The sequence below is a fragment of the Coenobita brevimanus genome, chromosome 23, assembly GCF_032717465.1.
Source record: "Coenobita brevimanus isolate Jiangsu-jjx chromosome 23, ASM3271746v2, whole genome shotgun sequence".
Classification (NCBI taxonomy): domain Eukaryota; kingdom Metazoa; phylum Arthropoda; class Malacostraca; order Decapoda; family Coenobitidae; genus Coenobita; species Coenobita brevimanus.
In genome coordinates this window covers 69,010,365-69,035,885 of record NC_136976.1, presented here as the reverse complement: position 1 = coordinate 69,035,885, position 25,521 = coordinate 69,010,365, and the positions used below count along the sequence as shown (strand labels likewise).

The following is a 25,521-nucleotide window of genomic DNA, read 5'->3' as shown; positions in this document are numbered from 1 at the left end:
TTTATCACATTAGCCCAAGATCCATCCCACCTTTGTCACCCACCCCTGTCACTCTATGTTGCATCACCCCCTTCCAAGGAAGCATAAAATGAACAATCGGCCAACACTGTACAGATTCTTGCAGCAACATCCTTCCTTCTCCACCCAACACTGCATGTCACAAGCATATGCATAAATGCAGCCATCACAGCCATCCAAAGCCTTCAGCCAAATAGCATCATCCACAAATGATATCAGATGTTCACCCCTCAGAATCTTCCCAACCCAGAGGTACTGAGTATCCTGTGCAGACTGTTATGTGATCATTACTATTCCTTGCTACGATTCAACGCAAAATGCAACTTACAAACAATCCACTATGGCTGCATTGCAATGCAACCCCCACCCGACAACACACCCACTCATCTCATGCACCACATTATCACAACACATACAGTCTGTCAACATTACCTCTGTCATAAAAGACATTATATATTCTTGTAGTGGAGTTTTGTAGATTAGTTATATATATATTAGACTTGTGAACGAGCGGTTGTTATACGTGAGTAGCTTGTAAATAGATAATCTTGGTTCCCTTTTGTCATGCAATGACAGGAGAGGTAAAGAATAGTATGGGACTATTTTTATTTGTCTTGGAAATATTAACAAAGTCTCTCACACAGAGTGAAGTATAGAGTCCCGCTAGCTACCTCCCTGTCTTGCTCTCGCTCTCTCTCTCTCTCTCTCTCTCTCTCTTCCATGTTGCTAAGCTCGTTCTCCTTACTACCTGCTGGTTCTATGGCCTGTCTCCTTCTCCCTCTGCTTCCTAAATTCTGGTGTAGCAGGGGTCATGTCACGTGTGTTACACTGTGGTTGGAAAGTTCTAGAAACCTGTGTGTGAGTATGTGTGTATGTCACTAGGCTTTGTTCGTATGCTATCTCGCTGACACACTACCTACATCATCCCCTGATGTGCTGCTTCCTGTGTATGGTCAACATTTCCTCAGTTAACTTGCAAGATCATGTCCCTTTCCCAGGCTTGCCTGGAGCTCCGTCCATCTATCTATTTATCTATCTGTCTATTATGATTTGTAATTATAATATGGACTCATAACATTGCTCGGCCACGCCGCTGAAGGTCCTCCGACAGCAATTATCATTGACAGAAACCTGTGTGTGCTACTCATGTATAATATATATATAACTAATCTACGAAATTCCACTACAAGAATATATAATGTCTTTTATGACATCTCAACATATGACCTCCAGGAGCTGGGGATGCAGCAGTGACAGAAATAACAATTGGTAGTAAATTGTCACAAACATCAGAGAAATAAGCAAAAGTTGACAAACATTAAAGACTTTAATCAGTCAAGTTTCTGGCTGAACTCATACTGTGCATGATAGGTCAGAATTTTAGCTTAATGGAATAGAGTCACAATTTTTGTCACCACACACAACAACTTTGTGCTTTACAGAACTGTGCAAGCCAAGAGATGACTCATTTCCAATGAGTTTCTTAAAATAATGTTCATTGAAAACTTTAGTGGTGTGGGGTAATGCGAAACGACTCCCAGTCGTTAAAGGTTAGGCACATGAGAAGATGGCCATATGTGCATTGAATAATTTCTACAGTAATGGCTTGAACTTTTGCTGTATTATAATCAGGCTGCATTAAGCTGGAAGCAACAAATGTGAAATGATGCAGTGATGGTTGTGGGAAGTATAGATGTGCTCTGCAGTAATGTAATGTACTTTATTTTCCAGCTCCTCCATTGTGTCACTAGGTTTCTGCCAGTAGTAAAGTAACAAACTACAGGGATATACTGTTTATTATTTCATTTTGTAAAATCTGTTTATTAGTTTGATAGGGTGTACAATGCATTACTATCTACACTTGCAGAATTGGTGATGCCAAGACAAGTGAGGAGAGGATGCAGGAGGTGGTGAAATGGTACCTGACCAGTATCCATGTGGGACGTAATGGGTCTGTAGCCAAGAAACCCTACAATCCAATCATTGGGGAGGTGTTCCATTGTAGCTGGAGGATCCCACGCAACCTAGAGTCTATTTCTGTAGGTATATCTGTATGATGACCTTTATGTGACAGGAGGAGGCTGTAGCACCAGCTGATCAGGGTGGTACTCCTAAGGGGAATGGGAATGCTGGTGATAGGGAGAGCTGGAGCTCTTGTTTCACTAGCTACCTGACCATCTTTGCTGACCTTTTCAGTGTGACACTAACATGGAGAGTTGACCAGCATACTCTCCCAAACACTTCTTCTAACTATCTCATACACTACACCACATGCACTTTACATATCACACGATGTGCCACACTGTGTCACAGGGGTTGATGCCAGTAAGGGCATGCGACCAGAAAACTTTGCCCCCGCTACCTAGTGGCCTTTTGAGGGGAGGCATGATGAGGGCTCCGTCAGCATAGATCATTGGGCAGGGATAAGATGGGGCTCGAACCTGTGCTAGAGGATACAGGGCATTGCAGTTCCCAGGCTGCTGCTTCTGCCCAATAGAGAGGGACACAAAACTGGGAGAATTTCCCCAGGAGGCTGCCCTATCAGTGGGTGTATAATGGCAGGGCAGTTACGGTGCCAAAGCTCACTTGGAGAGTGTCCCTGTAGCTGTCCTGGCAGGGTGCCCTGAGGCCACTGCCACAACCACTGGTCAAGGCTGGTGGGCTAGGAGTCCCAGATCCATTGCATGGGCCTGGGACTGTGCAGTGGGTGGGGCCTGTGGCATGTTTATCCCATTCTTATTTTACTGATTATGACCAGGATAATGAATGTAATTCAAAGTAACCCGAGGACATTAAATCACCCAGGGGGGATCAGAGTAGCTTCATGGAATGTGAGGAGTTTGAGGGGTAGAGCAGGGGAAGTGGTTGAGGTAATGAGTAGGAGGTGGGTGGATGTGGGATGTGTTCAAGAAGTCCAGTATAGGAGTGGATCAGCCAGAAAGATTGCTGGGAGGGATTGTTGCTATAAGTTGTTTGGCAGGGTAGGATAGATGGATATGGGGGTGTGGGGGCGTTGGTTCGGGAGAAGTGGTTGAAATAGCTCATGAAAAGAGTAGGTGATGGGATAAAAGTATTGAAAATTTTGTTCAGTGGATGGTGTTTGCAATTTTATCAGCATATGCTCCATAAGCGGGCTTGAATGAGGTAGAGAAGGATAGATTTTGGGTTGACTTAATATGTGTAGCAAGTGGTATGGGAGATGATGAAATTGTAGTATAGGAGGGGATTTAAATGGTCATGTAGGTGAAGCAGCTGTTATATGAAGGAGTACATGGGGTATGTGCATATGGTACGTAAGAAATGAGGAAGGGGAAAGGATACTTGAGTTTGGGGGGGCAATGAACATGATTGTGTGCAACATACATTTAAGGAAGAGAGAGAGTAGGTTGATTACATATGAGTCTGGGGGAAACAGCAGCCAGATGGACTATTTCCTGGTCAGCAGGGCTGATAGGAGGATAGTGAGGGATGTTAAAGTTATAGGGAGTGAGCAGTGTGTGCAGCAACACATATTATTGATGTGTGACATGGTGCTTAAGGAGTGGGTGTTGAAAAAGAGGACCTGTGTACAGTCAGGGAAAGTTCTGCATTACCCACTGTTCGGAGCATTGGTGGTCAACGGATAGTTACGATGCAGCAGCTACACCCCACATGTCTGGTAACTGCGAGTGGGAGGGAGGGTGGCCGGGGGTGGGAGGGTTTGGAGTGTTGTTCACGTCACAGTATCAATAGCCAATGACAATACGTTCGACGCATTCTCAAAATGCAAAAGCAGTATGTTGTGTGTATGGCATCACATTGTTCTCTGAGTCTTTCTGCATTACGGCATATATATTACATGTTTACTGTCAAAGGTATGCTTCTTTGCCTTCATTTTATAATGTTCAATAGGAATGATAGTTACAGAGACTGATTTTATAATTAGGACTTCCCATATTCTGTCTAAAGTAAAACAAAAGTCTGTTAATCGCTCATATAGATTTTTTTATCATTACACACTATGTTAATTGCTCATATAGATTTTTTTTATCATTACACACTATGTTAATTGCTCATATAGATTTTTTTTTTTTTTTTATCATTACACACTACCCTAGACTCTAATTTCGAGATGAATAATTACCAGAATAATAATGGAAATGTTTGCAGGTGGATGTTTATAGCAGGATGGCAGAGGGTAAAAAATTAAATTCATAAGAATTTTCACACACACACACACACACACACACACACACACACACACACACACACACACACACACACACACACACACACACACACACACACACACACACACACAGAGGCTTTGTTTTCAAGTGAACTTCTCCTGGGGAAACATCTCATGTTGAAATCAAGAGGGAATGAAAGCATTCAGACCTCTGTCCGAACCTAGTAATCTTCCATAACTTTCCTGACAACACTAACTCTTCAGACACCTACTTTTGTGTGTGTGTGTGTGTGTGTGTGTGTGTGTGTGTGTGTGTGTGTGTGTGTAAAATCTCCTAGCATCATATTGTCATCTATGCTAACTAAATTAACTCAGGCACACCATCGAAGTCATACGCTGCAGACTTACACGTGATTCCCAACCTATCACCAAACCCTCCTTTTCCCCAAATCCCCTCCTCCCCCTCCTTCACACTCACAGTTACCAGACACGTGAGGAATGGCTGCCACTTCACATTCAGCTGTCTCACACCAGTGTTTCAAGAGCTGGGTAATGTGGAACTTTCCCTGACTGTACTTAGGAGGAAAATATGGAAGTCGAAAAACCAAGCAATAAGGGATGCCTTCTATAGTGAGATGAAGAGAGTGGTAGCTGAACAGGGAGATGTAGACGAAGTGTTCATGAACAGTACAGAGCCCTGAAGACCAACCTCTTAAGAGTTATTGATTCAGTATGTGGATTGACAAGAGGCCAACCAAGACATAAAGCGACTTGGTGGTGAGATGAGGGTGTAGAAGCTGCAGGTAAGGAGAAAAGAAGGCTTTTCCAGAAATGGAAGAAGGATGGTAACAGAGAGGAATACTTGGCAGCCAAGCGTAGGGCTAGAAAAGAGGTTTACTGGGCAAAGTCTGAGTCACAGAGAATTTTACTTGATAACCTTAATTGTGTGGAAGGGAAGAATATAATTTTTAAGGTGGCAGATCAGATGAAGAGGGAGAATAGGGATACCATAGGTGAGCAGTGTGTGAAGAATGATGAAGAAAGGGTTGTGGTGAACAGTGGGGATATTAAAGATGCATGGTGAGGAGTTTGACTGGGACAGGGAAGGTTTGGAGCTAGCAGATCGATTCTTTGTCCCTTGGCCTTTGATTGATGCTGCTACTGTGAGTGGGGCAATAGGTAGGATGCAGGTGGGGAAGGCAGCAGGTATGTCTGGATTGACTGCTGAGATATTGGAAACCTCAGGAGATACAGGAGTGAGGTTAGTCGCTGACCTGATAAATACGATTATGTATGAGTGTATTGTCCCAGATAATTGGCTGAAGAGTGTAATTGTAAATGTGTACAAGGGGAAGGGTGATGCCCTGGAAAGAGGAAATTATAGAGGCATAAAGCTTTGAGGCCAGATAATGAAGGTAATGAAGAGAGGTTTAGAAGGTATGATTAGAAAAAGAATGAATATTGATGCAATGCAGTTTGGGTTTATGCCAGGCAAAAGGACCACTGATGCCATATTCATTGCTCGGCAGCTTCAGGAAAAATATGCAGGAGAGAAAAGGGAATTGTACTTTTTTTTTTTTGGAAAAGGTCTTTGACAGAGTCCCTAGAGTGGTGGTGAGGTGGGCAATGAGAAAACTTGGGATCGAGGAGTGGCTGGTTATAATGTTGGTGTACATCAGGGGTCAGTTTGAGCCCCATATTGTTTATCATGGTACTTGAAGCCCTCTCACGTGACTTCAGAAATGGAATCCTGTGAGAGATGTTGTATGCTGATGATTTGGTGTTGGTTGCAGAGAATGAAAGGGAGGCTGAGGAGAGCCTAGTGGAGAGATGATATGGGGCACTTGGGCTTAAGAATAAATGCAGATGAAACAAAAGTGATGATATCTAAGACTGGGGGTGATACTGTCAAAGAAGAGGGGAATTGGCCATGTGCAATATGTCACAAGGGCATGGGAAGTAATTCCAGCTTGTGTAATGTTTGTGATAAGTGGGTGCATAATAAATGTAGTGGTATTAGAGGTAGTCTGCAAGATAACACTTATTTCATGTGTGTAGTATGCCAGGGAGAGCATGTGGATATTGCCAGGCATGAAAAGATTTAACTTGCTGGTGAGTCTCTTGAGTGTGTGGAAAAATTTTATTTGAGAGGCATGTTATGTGCTGGAGGTGGGGCAGGAGTTAGCTTTGTGGCTAGAGTGAGAAGTGGTTGGAAGAAGTTGAGGGAACTGTTGCCACTCCTGACATTGAGAGGGCTCTCCCTCCTTGCTAAGGGATCTTTGTATGCAGCACATGTTAGGAGTGTAATGCTGTATGGCTGTGGGTCCCGGCCAGTAAAGGAAGAGGATATCTGTTGGCTTAGACGTACAGAAAAGACAGTGATAAATGGATGTGTATTGCGTCCTTGAATGCGATGCCTGGGGACGCTAGGTTTGCAACTGAAGAATTGATAGGAAGGATGGGACTGGAGTGTATTAGTGTTGTTATGAGGAGGGGTAGATTGAGATGGTTTAGGCATGTGGAGAGGATGGCAGTTTGGTGTGGAAAGTGATAAGTGTGAACATCAGGTGTAGGGTTGCAAGAGGCAGGCTGGAAAAACTGGGACAAGGTCATAGAGTGTGTCCTGAGAGATAAGGGACCGAAACCAAGGCCAATGCATGCAGACATATTGGAGTCTTTATAAATGATGCAAAGGAGATAGCAGCAAGAATAAAACAAATGTTAAGTAACCCCCGTCTGTTTGGCTGAGCACACCCATCAACTACAGGAATGTAACTGCTGCTGCAAGATCATCCTGTGCCGTGAACCAGAGTTCCCTTACTGTAGACAGCTCCTTGTCACAGTGAGACTTGGGGAATGAGTGTGGAGGCTTGCTTCCTGCATGGATACCATATTTGCATCACTCCCTCCAGTTAACCCATGGATTGCAAGCCACAGCTCAGGCTGGGTAGTGTTGTGAGCCACAGCTCAGGCTGTGCTGGCTGTGCATCACTGTAAACAACTCGACCCCTATGCAAACTTACACATGGCACTGCGCAAAGACAGAGAGTAAGAGAGATTTTTTTCTTTTCACCAGAAGATGCCCTGGATGTTCATCTTCAAATTTAAAATAAACAAAAACAAAACAAAAATATCTGTGATTTTTTTTTTTCTTCACTACTCCCTTATGTAAACTTATACATGGCCCTACACAGAGACGGAGAGAAAGAGAGAGATTTTTTTTTTTTCACCAGATGATGCCCTGGATGTTTATTTTTAAGTTTATAATATCTATCTATCCATCATCCAATCCTGCAATTTCCCCATGAGGAACATAGGAGCCCGGGGCTAGGCAGCTGGTCCCGACAATTAACATGGAAGTGACCAGCTTCACTCATCCCTGAGTGGCATTACACGAGCAATCAACCCCAACCACCGCTTGGATATAAACCTTCACCGGCTCTATCCGATTGGAGCGCAATAATTACCCACTAAACCACCAGGAGCCAAGTTTATAATAAACAAAAGTAAAAAAAAAAAAAAAAAAATCTTTTTCCTTGTTTTATTTGTGCACCATGGGATGGGGAAAAAAAAGGTAATTGTGCAGTTCACGGGTTAACAGGCATCATAGTAGGTGGAACACCACCCTGTTATTTGGTTAACCCGCGGCGTCCCGTAGACGTACTTCCACGTCCTCACGTTATGTCACTGCCAATCCCGTTGACGTACTTCAACGTCCTGCAATTGCAAGGTTCATAATTTCCACAATTTTCAAAATTCGCGCGAGATTTTCGATTTGCCCACGTACCCAAGCCTCCCCTACCTGCCGCCAGGCGGGCAGCGTCCCAGACCCCGCGTGACCCGCGCTCGCCCTTGTCTCGGTCACTCACCTGTTAGCAGTGACCCAGGTCAGACATGGCACGGAAAGGTCTCTCAGACGACGAAATTGCATCCGCCCTGGAAGCCTTCACTGGAGATAGTGATTCTCCACTTGACGATGATGTGGTGGATCGCGATTACGTCCAGCCAGAGGAAGAAATAACAAGCAGTGATGAAGAGGTCCCTTTGCCCCGGAAAAAGCGGTATGTGACATACCGTAAGGCAAGGGAAGACCAGCCTGCTCCCCAACCACGTGCACGGCTATCTCTCCATCCCGAATCTGATGAGGACGAGGATGAGGACAATGAGGATGACAGCGGCTTAGGACGTGATATCGCCTCGTGGTTGGGAAAAGAAAAAATATCACCCCGAGGATCAGAAGGTGGGGCGAGAAGACATATCAGGTATGGTGCAAGTCTTTTGTCTGGGGAAATGGAAAGTAGTGTGGTGGGAGTGCTGGGTGAAAGGGAAAGTGGTGTGGCGGCAGCGCGGGGTGAAAGGGAAAGTGGTGTGGCGGGAGTGCGGGGTGAAGGGGAAAGTGGTGTGAGGGAGGCAGCACGAGCACGTGGTGCACGTAGGCCTAGGGGAGAGGAGGTGGAGCCACTCCCCAGCACGTCTTTCGCCCCACAATATTCCCAAACTTCCTCCCCACAGCCCAAGGATGTGGGGAAAGGAAGGAAAGGGAAGGGAAAGGGTAAAGGAAAAGGGAGAGGGAAGAGAAGTGCGAGTCATGAGAGGCGCCGCTCTCCACCTCCCCAACCTCCCCCACCACCCTCACCTCCCCACCCTGACGATGGGGACGTGGCTGGAGACGGTGGTGTCTCGTGGAACTGGGAAGATGGGAGTAATTTTACTCCCATCATTCACCCTTTCACTGAGGAGTGGCGGTCTGGTTGCACGGCTCCAGGTGTGCATGCGGGTTCGTCTTGGGTGGATTTTTTCCACTTGTTCTTTGGGGAGGCGTTTGTGGGGCGCATAGTGGAACAGACCAATATATTTTCACGAACACAGCGCCGTGAAAGTGAACGTTTGGGAACCACGAGCCGGCATTCCCAACAATATGACTATCCCGTTACAATTTCGAGATGTTCTTATTTTTTGCCCTGGTTCTCTTGATGGGTGTGGTAAGGAAAAACCAAATTCCTGCCTACTGGACAACTGACCCAATGATCCTCACACCTTTCTTTGGAAAGGTGATGAGTCGTAACAGATTTCAGCATATTCTCGGCCGCCTCCACTTTTTTTATGCAGAAGATCCAGCCAGTGCAAATAACACAGATAAAATGAGGAGAATTAGGCTGGTATTTGATCATTTACGGGAAATGTTCCACTCCTCATTTTATCCTTACAGAGACCTCGTCATAGACGAGAGTCTTGTATTGTGGAGAGGCAATATTTCCTTTAGGCAGTACATACCCAGCAAGAGACACCGTTTCGGGTTCAAGATCTTTGTTATGTGTGACTGTAAGACTGGTTATGTGCAAGACATAGTCTTGTACACGGGCGCACAGACAGATATAACAGAAGATCGTAGTATAGGACTCTCTGGGGCCATGGTGAAGACAATGATAGAGGAGTACCTTCATCGTGGTCATGTGTTGTACCTGGACAACTGGTACACTAGCCCTCTTCTCGCTAGGTTCCTCCACCAACACGACACCAGAGTCTGTGGTACAGTCAAGAGAAACCGTCACCATATGGTCAAGATAGGGAGGAAACTTGACAAGAACGAGGTGGTTTTCTTCCAGGCCAATAACATCCTTGCCACCCTGTGGAACCACAACAGGGAAGTTTGCCTCCTATCAACTGTTCACAGCCCCCTGATGCACCGCACAGACTCCGTGGATCACCGTAGCGAGAGGAGGCGCAACGTCTGGAAACCCGAGTCCGTACTGGACTATAATCTGAACATGAGGCAAGTGGATCAGTCAGACTCGATGATTTCCAGTGTTGACTGTGCCAGGACCACGATGAAGTGGTACAAGAAACTCTTTTTCCACTTGCTCGACATCACGGTCCTGAACGCATACTACCTGCACGGCATGACCACCGGAGTATCCGAGACCTTTGAGGGGTTTGTGAGGGAGCTGGCACGTGAAATAATTGCCAAGCATGCCCAGGACAGACCCACACACCGCACCCGCACCCCCATGGCTGCCCAGACTCCCCTACGCCTCGCAGGACGCCACTATCCTAGCACAATCCCTTCCGACCCAAACCGTCGTAAACCCCAGCGCCGCTGCCATGTATGCAAGCACTCGACAGTCAGACCATCCACTCAGAGAAAAGACACAAGGTACGAGTGTGTCGAGTGCAATGTTGCGTTGTGCCTTCAGCCTTGTTTCAAAGAGTATCATAATTTCCTACACTGCTGAAACTGTGTGGGATGGCGATATGACGCTCATTATAATGGTAAGGCCAGTCAGTAGGTGCTAAGTCATATATAAAGTTGAAACGGGTGTAATGTTTTCAGGAAAGTAATGTATAAGTTGAGAAATAGTGTAAGTTGGAAGAAGTGATATCAAAACTACACCCACTGTGTAAATCTGCGAAAATATGACGCTCAGTATAACACTCTGGTCAGTAAATATGTGATAGCAAGAATATAAAGTGGAAACGGGTGTAATGTTAGCATGAATAAAACGTATAAGTTGAAAAATAGTGTAAGTTGTAATAATTGATGTCACGAGTACACCCACTGTGTAAATCTGCGAAAATATTACGCCCAGTAGAACATTCTGGTCAGTAAGTATGTGATAGGAATTATATAAAGTGGAAAAGGTTGTAATGTTAGTAGTAAGGTAATTTATAAGTTGAATACTAGTGTAAGATGAAACAAATGATATCGCGATAACACTCACTGTGTAAGTACGCGATAATATGGCGCTCAGTTGAATCGTAAGGGGGTTTTCAAGAATACTCCCCCAGTATCCCTGCTTGTCGTAAAAGGCGACTAAAAGGGTTGGCGGAGGGTTAGTGCCCCTCCCCGCAAAACAACTAACTAAAAAAAAAAAAAAGAAGCCTCGGACAAGGACTGACCAAACGATGACGACCCAGGACCGGACAAAGGACTTGGTAATGAGTACATGGAATGTAAGAGGAGCGAATGATGAGGTGAAAGAGAGAGAGATTGTCCAGGTGCTTGAGGATGCGAAAGTGGATGTATGTGGAATAACTGAAACAAAATGGAGAGGAGAAAGTGTGAGAGAATGGGAGTATGGATGGGGTATATGTGCAGGAGTAGATGAGAATGAGAGGGCAAAGGAAGGAGTGTGTATAGTTGTGAGTAAAAGATGGAAGAAGAGCATAAGACAGAATGGATCAGTTGCGCCAAGGATTGTGTGGGTAAAGTTGAAAGTTGGAATACAAATGTGGGCAATTGTGTGTGTATATGCGCCAACGCAAGATCGTGCTAGAAGAGTGAGAGAAGAGTTCTGGACAAATGTGGAAGTGTGCATGGAAAAGTTTGGAAGGAATGAGAGAGTGTTTTTGATTGGTGATATGAATGGTAAAGTTGGTAATGTGAAGGTGGATGGAATAGTTGGTGAGTGGGGTGTGCCTGCTGAGATAGATGAGAATGGGAGTGCGTTAGTGGACATTTGTGCTGGGAGGGGGTTGGTGATAGCCAATACCCTCTTCAGGCATAAAATGATCCACAGGTATACATGGCGAGTGATGAGAAGGGTGGGTGGTGAACTGAATGAAAGGAAGGCAATGATTGATTATGTGTGTGTGGATGAAAGGATGCGAAGATGTGTAAAGGATGCAAGAGTGTATAGAGGTTGGGGGAGTGGACTTTCTGACCACTACTTGGTGGTGGCCAGAATTAGGATGCAAGTAAGATGGAGGAATAGAAGAAGGGAAAGACGAGAGGAAGGAGTAGTTGCAAGGAGAGTGGAAAGGTTACAAGAGGATGAGAAAAAAGCAGAGTATAAGAGAGAAGTGGAGGAACGATTGGGCAAATATGAATTGGAGCAGATGAGAGACGTGGAAGGTATGTGTAAGATATTTACAGAAGAAATATGTGCAGCATGTGATGTGGTGTGTGGAAGGAAGAGAAGACAGAGGGGGGTGCAAGGACAGCGTGGTGGTCTGAAGAGGTGAAACAGGCTGTGGCACAAAAGAAGAAAGCATACAATGAATGGATGAGAAATAGGGGCGTGGAAGAAGTTGAGAGGCGGAAGAGAGAGTTATATGTGGAAAGGAAGAGAGAGGTGAAAAGATTAGTAAGAGAGAGTAAGAAGAGAGTGGATGAGGAATTTGGAAGGAATTTGAGTGTAAAGTGGAGGGACTGTAAGAAAATGTTCTGGAGAGAAGTGAAAAGAGTAAGACAGGGTGGAAGTGGAGTTAGCAGGGGAGTGAAAGATAAAAATGGTAGATTACTAGTGGAGAAGGGAGAAAAAGTGAGCAGATGGAGAGAACACTTTAAGGAATTGTTGAACGTAGAGGATGGAAGTAATGTGAGTATAAGTGGCTGGGGAATGGCTGGGAGAAGGAGGGAGGTGAGAAGACAGGAAGAAATCAGTAGGATAGAAGTTGTGGAAGCAATGAAGAAAGTTAAATCGGGGAAAGCCCCATGAATTGATGGAGTGTGTGGTGAAATGCTGAAGCATGGGGGAGAGATAGTAGTAGAATGGATGTGGAAGATGTGCAGATTGGCCTGGGAGGAAGGTAGAGTCCCGGAGGATTGGAAGTCAGGTATAATTATTCCCTTGTACAAAGGAAAAGGGGAAAAAGAAGTGTGTGATAATCATAGGGGCATTTGTCTTCTTAGTGTAATAGGAAAAGTGTATGGTAGGGTACTTATAGACAGAGTTAGAGAAAGAACAGAGAAATTAGTTGGAGAAGAACAGGGAGGCTTTAGGAAGGGAAGAGGTTGAGAGGTTGTGTAGATCAGATATTCATTCTTAGATCTTTAGTGGAAAAGTTTCTAGAGAAGGGAAAGAAGTTGTATGCGGCTTTCATGGATTTGGAGAAAGCATATGACAGGGTGGATAGACAAGGATTGTGGAAAGTGTTAAGAATATATGGAGTAGATGGGAAGTTGTTGAGTGCTGTGAAGAGTATGTACGATGGTGCAAAGGCTGCAGTGCGTGTGGATGGTGAACTAAGTGAATTTTTCTCTTTGAAAGTTGGTTTGAAACAGGGATGTGTCATGTCTCCATGGTTGTTCAATCTATTCATGGATGGGGTAATAAAAGAGGTACAAGGTAGGGTAGTGGATGTTGGAGTGGCCCTGGTGAGAGAGGATAGTGTTTGGAAACTCCCTGTACTGTTGTTTGCAGATGATACTGTGTTGTTGGGTGAAGACTAAGGGGAGCTGCAAGGCTTGGTGGATGAGTTTGAGAGAGTGTGTAAGAAACGGAACCTAAAGGTGAATGTAGGGAAGAGTAAAGTGATGGTCTTTGAGAGAGGTGAAGTTAGTGAATGTACAGCGAGGTTGGATGGTGAGGAATTGGAAAATGTGAGTACGTTTAAGTATTTGGGTAGTGTGATGAGTAAAGATGGAGGTTTGGAGGGTGAAGTGCTTGAAAGGGTGCAGCAGGGAAGAAAGGTTGCTGGTTCTTTGAAAGCAGTGATAAGAAACAGGGAAGTGAGCATGGAAGTGAAAAAGTTACTACATGACAGTATTGTGATACCAACTCTAACGTACGGAAGTGAAGCTTGGACATTGTTGGAAGGACACAAGTCAAGAGTGAGAGCAGTGGAAGTGAGTTATTTAAGAGGAGCCTGTGGAGTCACGTGGAGAGACAGGCTGACGAATGAGGATATAAAGGAGCGTTGTGGTGTGGATGTGGATGTGATAGGAAGCGTTATGAGGAACACACTGAGGTGGTTTGGCCATGTGGAGAGGATGGAGGGTGAAAGACTGACGAAGAAAGTGTATATGAGTGAGGTGGAGGGGGGAAGAGGGAGGGGGAGGCCGAGGATGAGATGGAGGGATGGGGTGGAGAGGTATATGAGAGAGGGGGGTGTGAGTTGGGAGCAGGGCAGTGAAATGGCGGGGGACAGGGCGACTTGGAGGTGATTTGTTTGTGGCCACCCCAAACGAGATTGAGGCGTCTGGCAATAGATAGATAGATAGTAAACATGTGCAATGTTAGTGGAGAATTATTATATAAGTACAAAAATAGGTTGTAAGTTGAAATAGTAGTCATAGCGACTTCACCGTGTGTGTTATGCGCTATTATTACGCTAAATATTTACCTAAGGCCTGAAACTATCTCAAAACAGTTCTCTAAAGTTGAAAAGTGTATAATGTTATTAGGAAAGTATTATGTAAGTAGAAAAAACACAATACGAGTTGAAACAACAGTCACAGCGAGTTCACTCACTACGTAAATAAGCGCTAACATTACGCTAAATGTTGTCGAAAGGCCTGTGAATACGTAAAAACAGTTCAATAAAATGTAAAATGGTATAATGTTATTGTAGATGTATTATGTAAGTAGAAAAAATGATATGTATCATGATTCTGGAATGTTAGCGATTCATCGTGACCAGTCTGCCCGATTTTGCTCGTTTCGCACGATGGTACAATGCTTATTTCAGCTCTATTTTTGTATAAAATCCAATTTACTCTTTTATCATATGTTTTTATGTTTGTAATAAATACATATCTACTTACTTTCATTGGTTTCCCAGACTTATAATACCATAGAAAACGTTAGAGGCTCAGACCACCTACAGAGAACACGGTGCCAGGTGTGACCAAGGCATACCTGTTTAGGGCACTTATGGACCCCGGGGAACAATTTCTTCGTGACTGACCATTGTTTCTGACCAAAAGCGAAAGTTTTAGCAAAAAAAATGTGGGTCCAAAAATGGTCGGGATTGGGGGGTACCAGTGGTGAAAAAGTGGTCGGGACGGGACGGGTTAAATGGTTTGCTGAGTTAAAGAAAACCATTAGACCTGTCACTCAGTGTAGAGCCACCCAGAGTGTAAAGAAGAGTATAGGTAAAAATAAGTGACAGTAAGGATGTTAGAAATAGGGGCAAACTAGGGAAGATACAAAAAAAAAGAATGACAAATGTGAAGGAAGAAGTCAGCAACACTACATCAAATGAGTGGATGAGTGTTGCCACCACCTACCACCACTGAAGAGGTCAAAGCAGATAAATGAAGTCTCATGGCTTGAAAAGTTATTTATGTTTGCAATAAGAATAATTATAAATTACAACACAGAGACTCAGGACATCTAGAAGTATGATGTATGGTCAGGTCTTGTTATATGATTGTTTGCTATGTGATAAGTTGCTATAACAATTAACAAAGAGTTAGACCCATTTTCGGTATAACATTGGCAAAATTATTGCGGATTTGCTAGAATGATGCTTCTCAGTCGGCTGATTGAGCCAAGATGGCTGCCCAGTGTTTACAATTTGCTGTGATCATCTGCCTTTTGTTCCATTTTGCACATGAAAGGTGACTTAAATGCCATTGCTATTGCCAAATAACAGTGCAAGTGCCCAAGTAGTGCAGTGTATGATATTGAGTGAAGTGAAAATTTTTGTGTGTGAAAATCTGAAACTTGTGACTTGAAATTCATCTCTGCTGTGTGTACACAGCCTTGCCGTTAGCAGACAACAGTTCCTTCCAGTTAGGTGATTGAGCCAAGATGGCCACCCAGTGTTTACATTTGCTCTGATTGCCTGCCTTTCATTCTGTTTTGTGCATGAAAGGCCATTGAAACACCAGTGCTGTCACCAGATAACAGTGCAAGTGCTTAGCAAAGAGTGCAGTGTGCAATTCTTAAGTGATAACTTTTTGTGTGTAAAATATACCGTATACTGTCTATCCACATTCAACACAGTTTTCCCTAACACAAAAATGGTCTAACACGGTACAATTTTCTGGAAGCAGTATCACTTTTAACACTGCCATTGATGAAGCTAAACACAGTTTTTTTAACTGGGTAGGCGGTGATGATGTGAATCATAGGAGCGTTGCCTTGCCAACTGGCGTCATCTGCCTCCCAGCCAATCACGCTTCAGCATTCTCGCTTTTGAACTACCCAGCCAATCAGGACACTCCCTGCTCCTGCTTGCCTCCCTACTCTGCCTGCTACCTCTGGCATAGTGTGTCTCCTCTTATCTCCCCATAAGGTACATAAAATGTGGCTTTTAACCCCTAAAGTATGCAATTTGCTCATCAGATCTGTCCCTCCAGCTGCAACACAGGGTCGATTTTTCGACTTTCACCAAGGTAAAAATTTTTCTTCTATATTTCAAAAGACTGAATTTACACACCTGAAAATGTATGTTTCAGCCAATTGACCAAATAGTTATTGTACAATCGCCCATCAAAGATGCAACAAAGTTACCAGTCCCCCATGGGCGAAAATAGAAAATGTACAGAAAATGCATTATTTATGGTAAATAATTATACAGTATATACATAACTAATGTCAATGTGAAGTGTTCCCTAGGCATGAAATGTCAGTTTGGTATACGCCCATAGCAACAAAACAAACCAGGCGAAAAGTGGAGGTGGAGTGTGTGTGGCTGGAGGGGGGAGGAGGGAGGGGGAAGGAGGATAGAGGGATAGGGGAGGAGGGAGAGGGGAGAAGGGTTGCTATGCACACACCGCTGTAGGGGGTGTGTTGGGGTATGGTTGGCTGGGAGCGGACAATGTGGAGATGATGCAATGAGGCTGAGGGAGGTAAAGTGATGGTGATGGTGGGGGGGGGGTTCCTTCTCCTCCACCTTAGGGGGCCAGTCATGCCATACCACCCCAGACACTCTAGCTCTCATTGGTCTGATCCTATATACACAACCAAAGGGGTGGAGTTACCCTCCCCCAGTTTTTTGTTTGTCTTTATCGATCATGCGGGATAAGTTGGCGTGTCAAATTACACAACGGCCATGCCACGTTGAGTACACCGCTTCCCATCCGATCAGCGAAGTTAAGCAACGTTGGGTCTGGTTAGTACTTGGATGGGTGACCGCCTAGGAACACCAGATGCTGTTGGCATCCCTACGTGTCAAGTGGGGTTGGTGGAGGATTAGTGCCCCTCCCTGTAAAACAATTAACTCTAAGCCCTTGGCCACCCCATTTGGGATACATGGCGTCTGGCAATGGATGGATGGATGGACAATCGTGCGGCATAGGTCTTTAGGGGTTAACTGTAATAATACTCTTTTATAATTTTTAAACCATATTAATGCTTTCTAGGAGGCTAAAATTGGGGGGTATAAAAAATTTTTTGCAACACAAAGGGGGAAAATGTGGACTTTGGGCAGTGGTGTGGAATGAAATAGGGGGTTTCAAGAGTCCCTGTAACATGAAATTTGTCTAACACAGTAGGGGTGCGGAAGCAATTAACCGTGTTAGGCGAGGACAGACTGTATATACTGTATATTTTTTTAAGATTTCATAGTCAAGGTCCTCCTCCATATTCCCACTGAACTTATGCTATATCGACCTCATGAAGCAATAATTCATTGTGCAAAGGTGTTCGCTAGAAGTAACCCCATTGTACAGCAAGCTGTGACTGGCTGTTTATCCTCTGTGTCATTTGTGCACCTTCACCAAAAAACACCAGAACTTATGGGCAGCAGTGGGGAAAAAATGAAAAGGACGTTGCGCAAGCGCGTTGTGCAATCCACAGTTTACTACCTTGCGCAAGCGCCAGTGTGCAGTCTGATGTCCCTTAGTGCAAGCGCAAACCCTTTGCATATATTTGTGGGAATTACCATAAAATATTGAGATAATTAAATGAATTAGCATACTTACTTTTATTATTATTATTTTCTATTACAGTATTTGTAATTTGCGTAAGTGTGCAGTCTAATATTTAGCTTGTGCAATGTTGCAAAACGCTAGCACAAACCATTTTGCATATATTTGTGGGTAAAATATTGAGATATTTAAATAAATTAGCATACTTTTATTTATTATTATTCTATCTATCTGTCTATTGCCAGACGCTTTAATTCTGTAAGGGGTGGCCACTGCCCACAAACAACAAGTCGCCTCCATGTCACCCTTTCCCCCGCCATTTCACTGCCCTGCTCCCAGCTCACACCCCCCTCTCTCATATACAGTGGGCTCGCACAGTGCGGGTCACCGCAGTGCGCGATTCGCATTGTGCGCGAGTGACCAAAAATCATAACCAAAAACCCTTCAATGCGCGAGTTTACTGCACAGAACGCGAGGCAGAGGCAAGGAGTGGCTCAAAAATGCCATTTTCTACTAGTGCACGACCACCCCTCACACAGCGCGTCACGTGTCGTCATGTTGATGCGCAGAAATTCCCGGGCATTCTACTGCGTAGCTTGGGGTACAAGGGAACGGCTGCGCCATAACAGTCCTGGCTCATGCGCTGTGCAGATCTGCTCTCTACAGCTAACCTGTCGTGTACAACGTGTGGTGTTTTTTGTGCTGCCTGTACTTCGCCACACCATGGCTCCAACCCCAAGAGTTAAGAAACTTCTGACGCACGCCACCATGTTAAAGATCATTAACCCGCGCCGTCCCAGCGACGTGAATTAACGTGGCAACATTGCAATTTTTGCGAGTGATTTTTGGCTCGTATACACGGGACACCTTCCTCTATTCCTCTACAAGATGCCAAGCAGGAACAATGCCTTACACCGCATAACCTCTCCCCTCCTCCCCCCTGCACGCCATTGTCTCAGCAATTCACCTGTTACCAATGACCTGGCCAATAAAGACATTCAGGGCCAGAGTGATTCCCCAATTGATGACAATGTGGAGGACAAAGTTTATATAGCATTAGAGGAAGAAACAGTCAGAAATGATGATCAGGTAATGTGGGAAAAAAAAGGTCATGAATGGTGATGAGTTAGTGAGTGAAACAATGGTTATAATGTCTATATTACTGTTTGAAAACCAATATACTCTTGTACTACATATAAATTTGTACCAAGTAAATAAATAAATACTGTTTATGAGTGGATAAAATAATTACCCTCCCATAGAACTCGTTTTCTTTGGTGCCAGCCTGTTAGAAAACCCAGTCAGGTAAGGAAGTACTCGCACCTAAATCCGGTATTTTAAACCTCAGGTGAGCGATTTCTTTATGAATTTTCGATGTTTCTCACCAAAAGCAGATGTTTGAGCCAAAAAAAAAAAAGGTCCAAAAACGTCAGGATGGGGCGAGTTAAGATAAAGGAGGAGGGTCAAGGAAACACGGCTATCGGGAGAACCCTGGGACTAGCTGAATCTACAGTGAGAACTGTGTGGAAGAACCGTGAAGCCATAAAGGCTGTAGTGAAGACGTACGGTGCCTCTGACCTAGACGGCTGTTCGCGGGTGGGAAATCGTGCTATGATACTAATGGAGTGCTATCTTGTCACCTTCATAATGAGGAAAGAAAAGGAGGGTGTTCCACTGAATGGAAGATTTATTCGAAACCAAGCCCAGCTCTTTTACAAGGCAGCATCTCGCAGGTTAAAAGTGGAAAAACCTTTCAGGGCATCGGTTGGATGGCTGGACTGTTTTCTCAAGCGCAAGGAACTCCGTTACTTGAAAGTGTCTGGTGAACGTGCCTTTGCCGATGAGCTGGCCGCTAGAGACTATCCTACGATATTTCAAGCGATTATTGAAGAGGGACAGTACACCAAGGACCAGATCTACAACATCGATGAAACGTCATTATATTACAAGGCCATGCCCAAATCAACTTACATCGCTAAAAGACAGAAACAAGCCCCTGGTCGCAAGCTCCAGATGTGTAAGATGACGGTAATGTTCGCTGTAAACCTGTCTGGGAGCCACAAGATGAGGCCAGTTGTTGTACACACAGCTTCACGCCCAAGGTGCTACAAAAACCTCACGAACATGGATGCAAGTGGCGTGTATTGGTACAAGTCCGCAAATGGTTGGATGACCGGGAACATTATGGCAGACTGGTTAACGAGGTTGTGTGTCCCTGATGCCAGGGCCAAGTGTCGGGAACTGGGCATTCCATTTAAGATGCTCCTTGTGCTTGATAACGCACCAAGTCACCCTCCATACCTTGAAGATCTTCATAAGGATTGTCGTGTTGTGTTTCTGCCGCCCCGCACGACGTCACTAGTGCAGCGACTGGATCAAGAACTAATCGCCACAGTAAAGCATTTCTGCCATAAGCAATTGTACGACTACCTACGCAGGAAGACTGACACATGAGGAGCTTCATGCCCGACAAGAAGATCACGACGAAGACCTTGATGATCTATCTGCTCCCGTTCCATCTCCACCAGCATCTGTATCCCGATCTGCCACAGATGCCATGACTGTTGAGGCATTTTGGCGTAACTTTACGGTGAAGGACGCAGTTGAACAAGCCTGGCACCAGATTACACCTGCAACGGTGAACCAAGCGTGGCGAATGCTCGTGCCTCACTTATGCATCACCCAGGAGACGGCCATTCAGCCACTGGTCGAGGCAGAGGCAGCAACACTGACAGCAGCACAAGCTGTACCGGGTTTCGAGGATGTTACATTGGCGGACATACAAGACGTGCACATTGCTACTGAGGAACAGCCTCCCGAGGAAGTGTTGCAACGGATAGACGAGGCTGACGCAGAGCCCGACGCCAGACAGAGTCAAGTTGAACAGCCTAGCGTGATGGAAGGCAGGACTGAGCTGTGTATGTCAAACATTAGCAAGATCCTTGCTGCCGTGGATAAGCTCAAGGAAGAGGTGAAGGAACAGGAAGTGAGCAACCTAAGAATGGAGGAACTTCTGGTTGGTATCGACAGATTCTTCCGTTTCTACACAGACAGGCACAGGGAAGAAATAAACAGAAGACAGACGCTCATAACAAGCTACACACAGCGGGCTCAAGTTGGTGAAATTGAGGAACCAGCGACATCGTCTGCTCCTGTTCCTGTTGAGGATGAAGAGGATGCAATGTCAGAAGTGTCCGCATTGGATTTTGAAGGGTTAATGGCCAAAGTGAGTGACTTTGATGCTCCTGGGGAAGGTGATCAAGAGGAATCTGTGGAGGGAAGTGTTGGTGCGGTGGGGAGTGCGGCCCTGTAAATGTTGCCGCACCTAGGAACCCCAGTTATTTAAGGTCATCAGGCCTGTTGTCTACTGTTGTTAAGGTGACTACCCATATTTTTGTTATTGTAGCTATAGCTTTTGTACAATGTCTGAAACATATGACCTTTATTATGTCTCTAAGGGCCAAAAAATGTCCAGGTATGAGGGGGTACCGCCCATATGTAATTATTCCCATGAGATTATGTATTCCTAGTACGCGAATTCCCAGTGTGCGAGGTCGTGGACCGCCCAATCTCTCGCGCACTGTGCGAGCCCACTATATAAAGCATACTTACTTAGAATATGTCGTGTGGATGCCAGCTGCTGTAGTGGTCGTGGATATTTCTCCACTATCACCTATCAGGAGTTCGGTTAAAGGCTCGCCTCAAGAAATAGGTCAGTGAAATAATAAACAGTTTAAAAAACACTATGAATGTCAAATATCAGGCACTCACTGCACACTAAAAAATAACAGCTATTACCAACTTTTATGTATATTTCTAAAGGTGCATATATATTACTTGAGAAAGTAATATAATATGTGAAGCAAAAGTGTTTCAGTTATGCTTTGAAAATTGTTCATTGAAACACTAAACCTTTCTGGAACGATGGCTGATTGTGTATGAGTATGTAGCCTATGCCTGGCCACGACTTTGGCTAACTCTGGTCAGAGATTAGTAATCATGAGTGTACCACCCATTACACTTGTTAGGAGGAGGCAGGAATTTGCAGTTGTTAAAGGTTGTGAAAAATTGTATCACCCGTGTCATTGGGTATTCTGTTTTGTAGTTCCTTCATTTATTTGCCCTTTTTATTTTTGGATCCCATCTTGTGCCATATTGTAAATGTGAATAAAAGCTACAGTGGTGGTGATTTACCTGTTTTCATTTCTTTATTTTTCCATATTTCACAGGATGAGGGAAGTGATGGCCAGGATAGGGGAGTTGGGAATGAGAAGAAGAGCTCTTACATTACTGTTAAGTTTTCTGCTGAGCAGGTCTCACACCATCCACCAGGTCAGTCCTACCATCATTATTTGTGTGTTTTCAAGTACAGCCCTCCACTAGCTTCCTAGCTTAAAAGATTTTGTGTATGTAAAGCTGTATCTCCATAATGTGTCTAGATTAGGCTCCTTTACATTGTAGTCAGTGCAGTAAAAAAAGAATGATTACATCATTGTTGTTTTACAACATGGGTCAGGCATGTAAAATACCCTTGGAGAGAACTTTACTCATCCGATTGTTATAAATAGGACTCCCATGTCCAGCTTGTGTGTACTTTTGTCTGTCTCCATTCTCTTAGTCACCAGTTTACCTGTAGCAAAAGAGACAGGATATCCAGGAGGGAGGGTAGCCAGATAAGCTGTAGGGCTGCAATAGAAGTACTGTACTAAATAGTTCGAGTTAATGAATGTAGGGAATTATTCTGAAATCCAGGTATCTTGTTCCTCATTGATCTTAGCAGTACTTTGTATCCTATTCATTCATATGCTCTTGATTCTGCGTATCTCTGTTCTGTTCAAAGTATCCATCGCAGCAGTGTCTATGGTATCTGTAATGACATCACTCTTTTATACTATAAAGATTTTCATTTTTCATCTAATCAGTTCACCCATTTGTGGTAGGTGGTGGTCAATGACCATCATCCACTCACTTGAAGTAATGCTGCCTACTTCTTCCTTAGCTTTTATCATTCTTGTTCTGTGCCTGCCCTCCTCTCTTTCTATTTCTCCCATCTTTCCTGTCACTTCTTATTGTTTTTTTTCCTTTACAGGTGGCTTTACATTGAATGACAAGCCAGATGGTTTCCTGTAAGGCAAGAAACCATTTACAATGCTGGGTGGTAACCATATAACCAAACCATACACGCTTCCTACGTGTTAACAAGTGGGTTGGTGGAGGGTTAGTGTCCCTCCCCGTAAAACAAATAACTCAAAGCCAAATGGCCACCCCTTATGGGATTGTGGTGTCTGGCAGTAGATAGATAGATAGATAGTTCACTCATCATTAGTTTTGGTTATGTGACAAAAGAAATTTGTGAAGAAAATTTATGAAGAAACAGTATGATTGGTAGGAAAAGAAATTAGAGATAGAATGAGATAAATACAAAGGAATAATGAAAAGTGAAGAAAAGAAATGGTTGGAGTGTTTGTTCACCTAATATTTTATCTCATTCTGAACTGATTTTGTAGCTTTGCGTTTGTTTTTCTGTTACTTCATATGCTGTTTCTTCCCTGTCAGTGTTTTTGCTTATCTTTTACTTCATTTACTGTTTCTTCCCTCTCAGTGTTTTTGCTTATCTTTTACTTCATTTACTGTTTCTTCCCTAGTGTTTTTGCATTTCTTTTACTTCATTTACTGTTTCTTCCCTCACAGTGTTTTTGCTTTTCTATTACTTCATTTACTGCTTCTTCTCTCCCAGTGTTTTTGCTTTCCAATTATTTCATTTACTGTATCTTCCTTCTCTTCTTTTGTCAGTGTTTCCTGATTTTATTTTTATCCCATCCACCTACCGTGCTTGCTTATTTTTATGGTTTCACAGCATACCTTACTTCACCCGCCAATTTAACCCCTTAACCGCGGGGCGTCACTTTTGTGATGCTTGGGAGCAAGGGACCATACAGCAGGGCGTCACTTTTGTGATTCTGTGTTATTTTGAATTTGCCCGGGCTTTCAAGTGGTGGCTTGTATCATCAGTCAGTACTGCCAATGTCCAACACTAGTCAGCACTCCTAATCTCATCTGTACTCCCATCCATTGTTGACAATTTAGCCATTTCTCCCCATTCTTGACTCCCCTCCCTACCTCCCCTCCATTACCCTCTCCTCTTGCCTGCCTGGCCGTGCTGCGCTATGTAAATCTTCCCCGGAATTTTCCACTGATTTCGTCTATTGAAATAAGCCCTATGCCCTTTTCTTATACCAAATAATATATAGAAAAAAGAAATAAGGTAAGTGATAGTGCCATGCACCTGGAATTGGCTAATTATCACCTGACAACACCTCATGTGCACTCATTCGGTAATTTTCGCTGTTTATTTCCCCTTGAAATATGCCGTATAATCTATTCTCGTAATAAAAATATATATAAGAAAGGAAGGGAGAAGGCTAAGTGATATTTACATTCACCTGGAACTACCTAATTTATTATGTATTGTCTAGATTTCCTGCCAGTCATTTCATAGCATATATATTAGCAGCTGTCACCACGCTGACATTGGCAGCGTTGCACTCCCCCTAGGCCACCACAGCATTCAGTTTACTGTCGTCTTTCAAAGTGAAACCAAGTTGGATTCGCGCCTGTCCAATTCCGCTGCTTTTTAGCCCCATGCAAAGGGCCCTGTGACCTCTACCCCTACTAAACCTCATGTGGAAAGGGGTAAAGGGCTAAGTGACTGTGGAAGAGAGAGGTATATGTAGAAAGAAAGAGAGAGGTGAAAAGATTAGTAAGAGAGAGTAAGAAGAGAGTGGATGAGGAATTTGGAAGGAATTTGAGTGTAAAGTGGAGGGACTGTAAGAAAATGTTCTGGAAAGAGGTGAAAAGAGTAAGACAGGGTGGAAGTGAAGTTAGCAGGGGAGTGAAAGATAAAAATGGTAGATTACTACTGGAGAAGGGAGAAAAAGTGAGCAGATGGAGAGAACACTTTAAGGAATTGTTGAACATAGAGGATGGAAGTAATGCGAGTATAAGTGGCTGGGGAATGGCTGGGAGAAGGAGGGAGGTGAGAAAACAGGAAGAAATCAGTAGGATAGAAGTTGTGGAAGCAATGAAGAAAGTTAAATCGGGGAAAGCCCCATGAATTGATGGAGTGTGTGGTGAAATGCTGAAGCATGGGGGAGAGATAGTAGTAGAATGGATGTGGAAGATGTGCAGATTGGCGTGGGAGGAAGGTAGAGTCCCGGAGGATTGGAAGTCCGGTATAATTATTCCCTTGTACAAAGGAAAAGGGGAAAAAGAAGTGTGTGGTAATCATAGGGGCATTTGTCTTCTTAGAATAATAGGAAAAATGTATGGTAGGATACTTATTGACAGAGTTAGAAAAAGAACAGAGAAATTAGTTGGAGAAGAACAGGGAGGTTGTGTAGATCAGATATTCATTCTTAGATCTTTAGTGGAAAAGTTTCTAGAGAAGGGAAAGAAGTTGTATGCGGCGTTCATGGATTTGGAGAAAGCATATGACAGGGTGGATAGACAAGGATTGTGGAAAGTGTTAAGAATATATGGAGTAGATGGGAAGTTGTTGAATGCTGTGAAGAGTATGTACGATGGTGCGAAGGCTGCAGTGTGTGTGGATGGTGAACTAAGTGAATTTTTCTCTTTGAAAGTTGGGTTGAAACAGGGATGTGTCATGTCTCCATGGTTGTTCAATCTGTACATGGATGGGGTAATACAAGAGGTACAAGGTAGGGTAGTGGATGTTGGAGTGGCCCTGGTGAGAGAGGATAGTGTTTGGAAACTCCCTGTACTGTTGTTTGCAGAT

General features: G+C 44.0%; 1 protein-coding gene and 1 non-coding gene across 2 annotated transcripts in view; both read left to right on the top strand.

The window, feature by feature from the left end:
* Window positions 1–25,521, top strand: part of LOC145392739 (oxysterol-binding protein-related protein 11-like) — a 93,783-nt gene that overhangs the window by 55,806 nt on the left and 12,456 nt on the right. The window contains exons 9-11 of the mRNA XM_080267037.1: window positions 1,886–2,047; window positions 14,724–14,742; window positions 21,956–22,058. Of these exons, the coding sequence (XP_080123163.1) occupies window positions 1,886–2,047; window positions 14,724–14,742; window positions 21,956–22,058 (284 nt within the window). The remainder of the gene's footprint in view (window positions 1–1,885; window positions 2,048–14,723; window positions 14,743–21,955; window positions 22,059–25,521) is intronic.
* On the top strand, window positions 16,900–17,018 carry LOC145393092 (5S ribosomal RNA). Its single transcript, XR_013896110.1, has one exon. It is a non-coding gene; the product is annotated as a 5S ribosomal RNA (ribosomal RNA).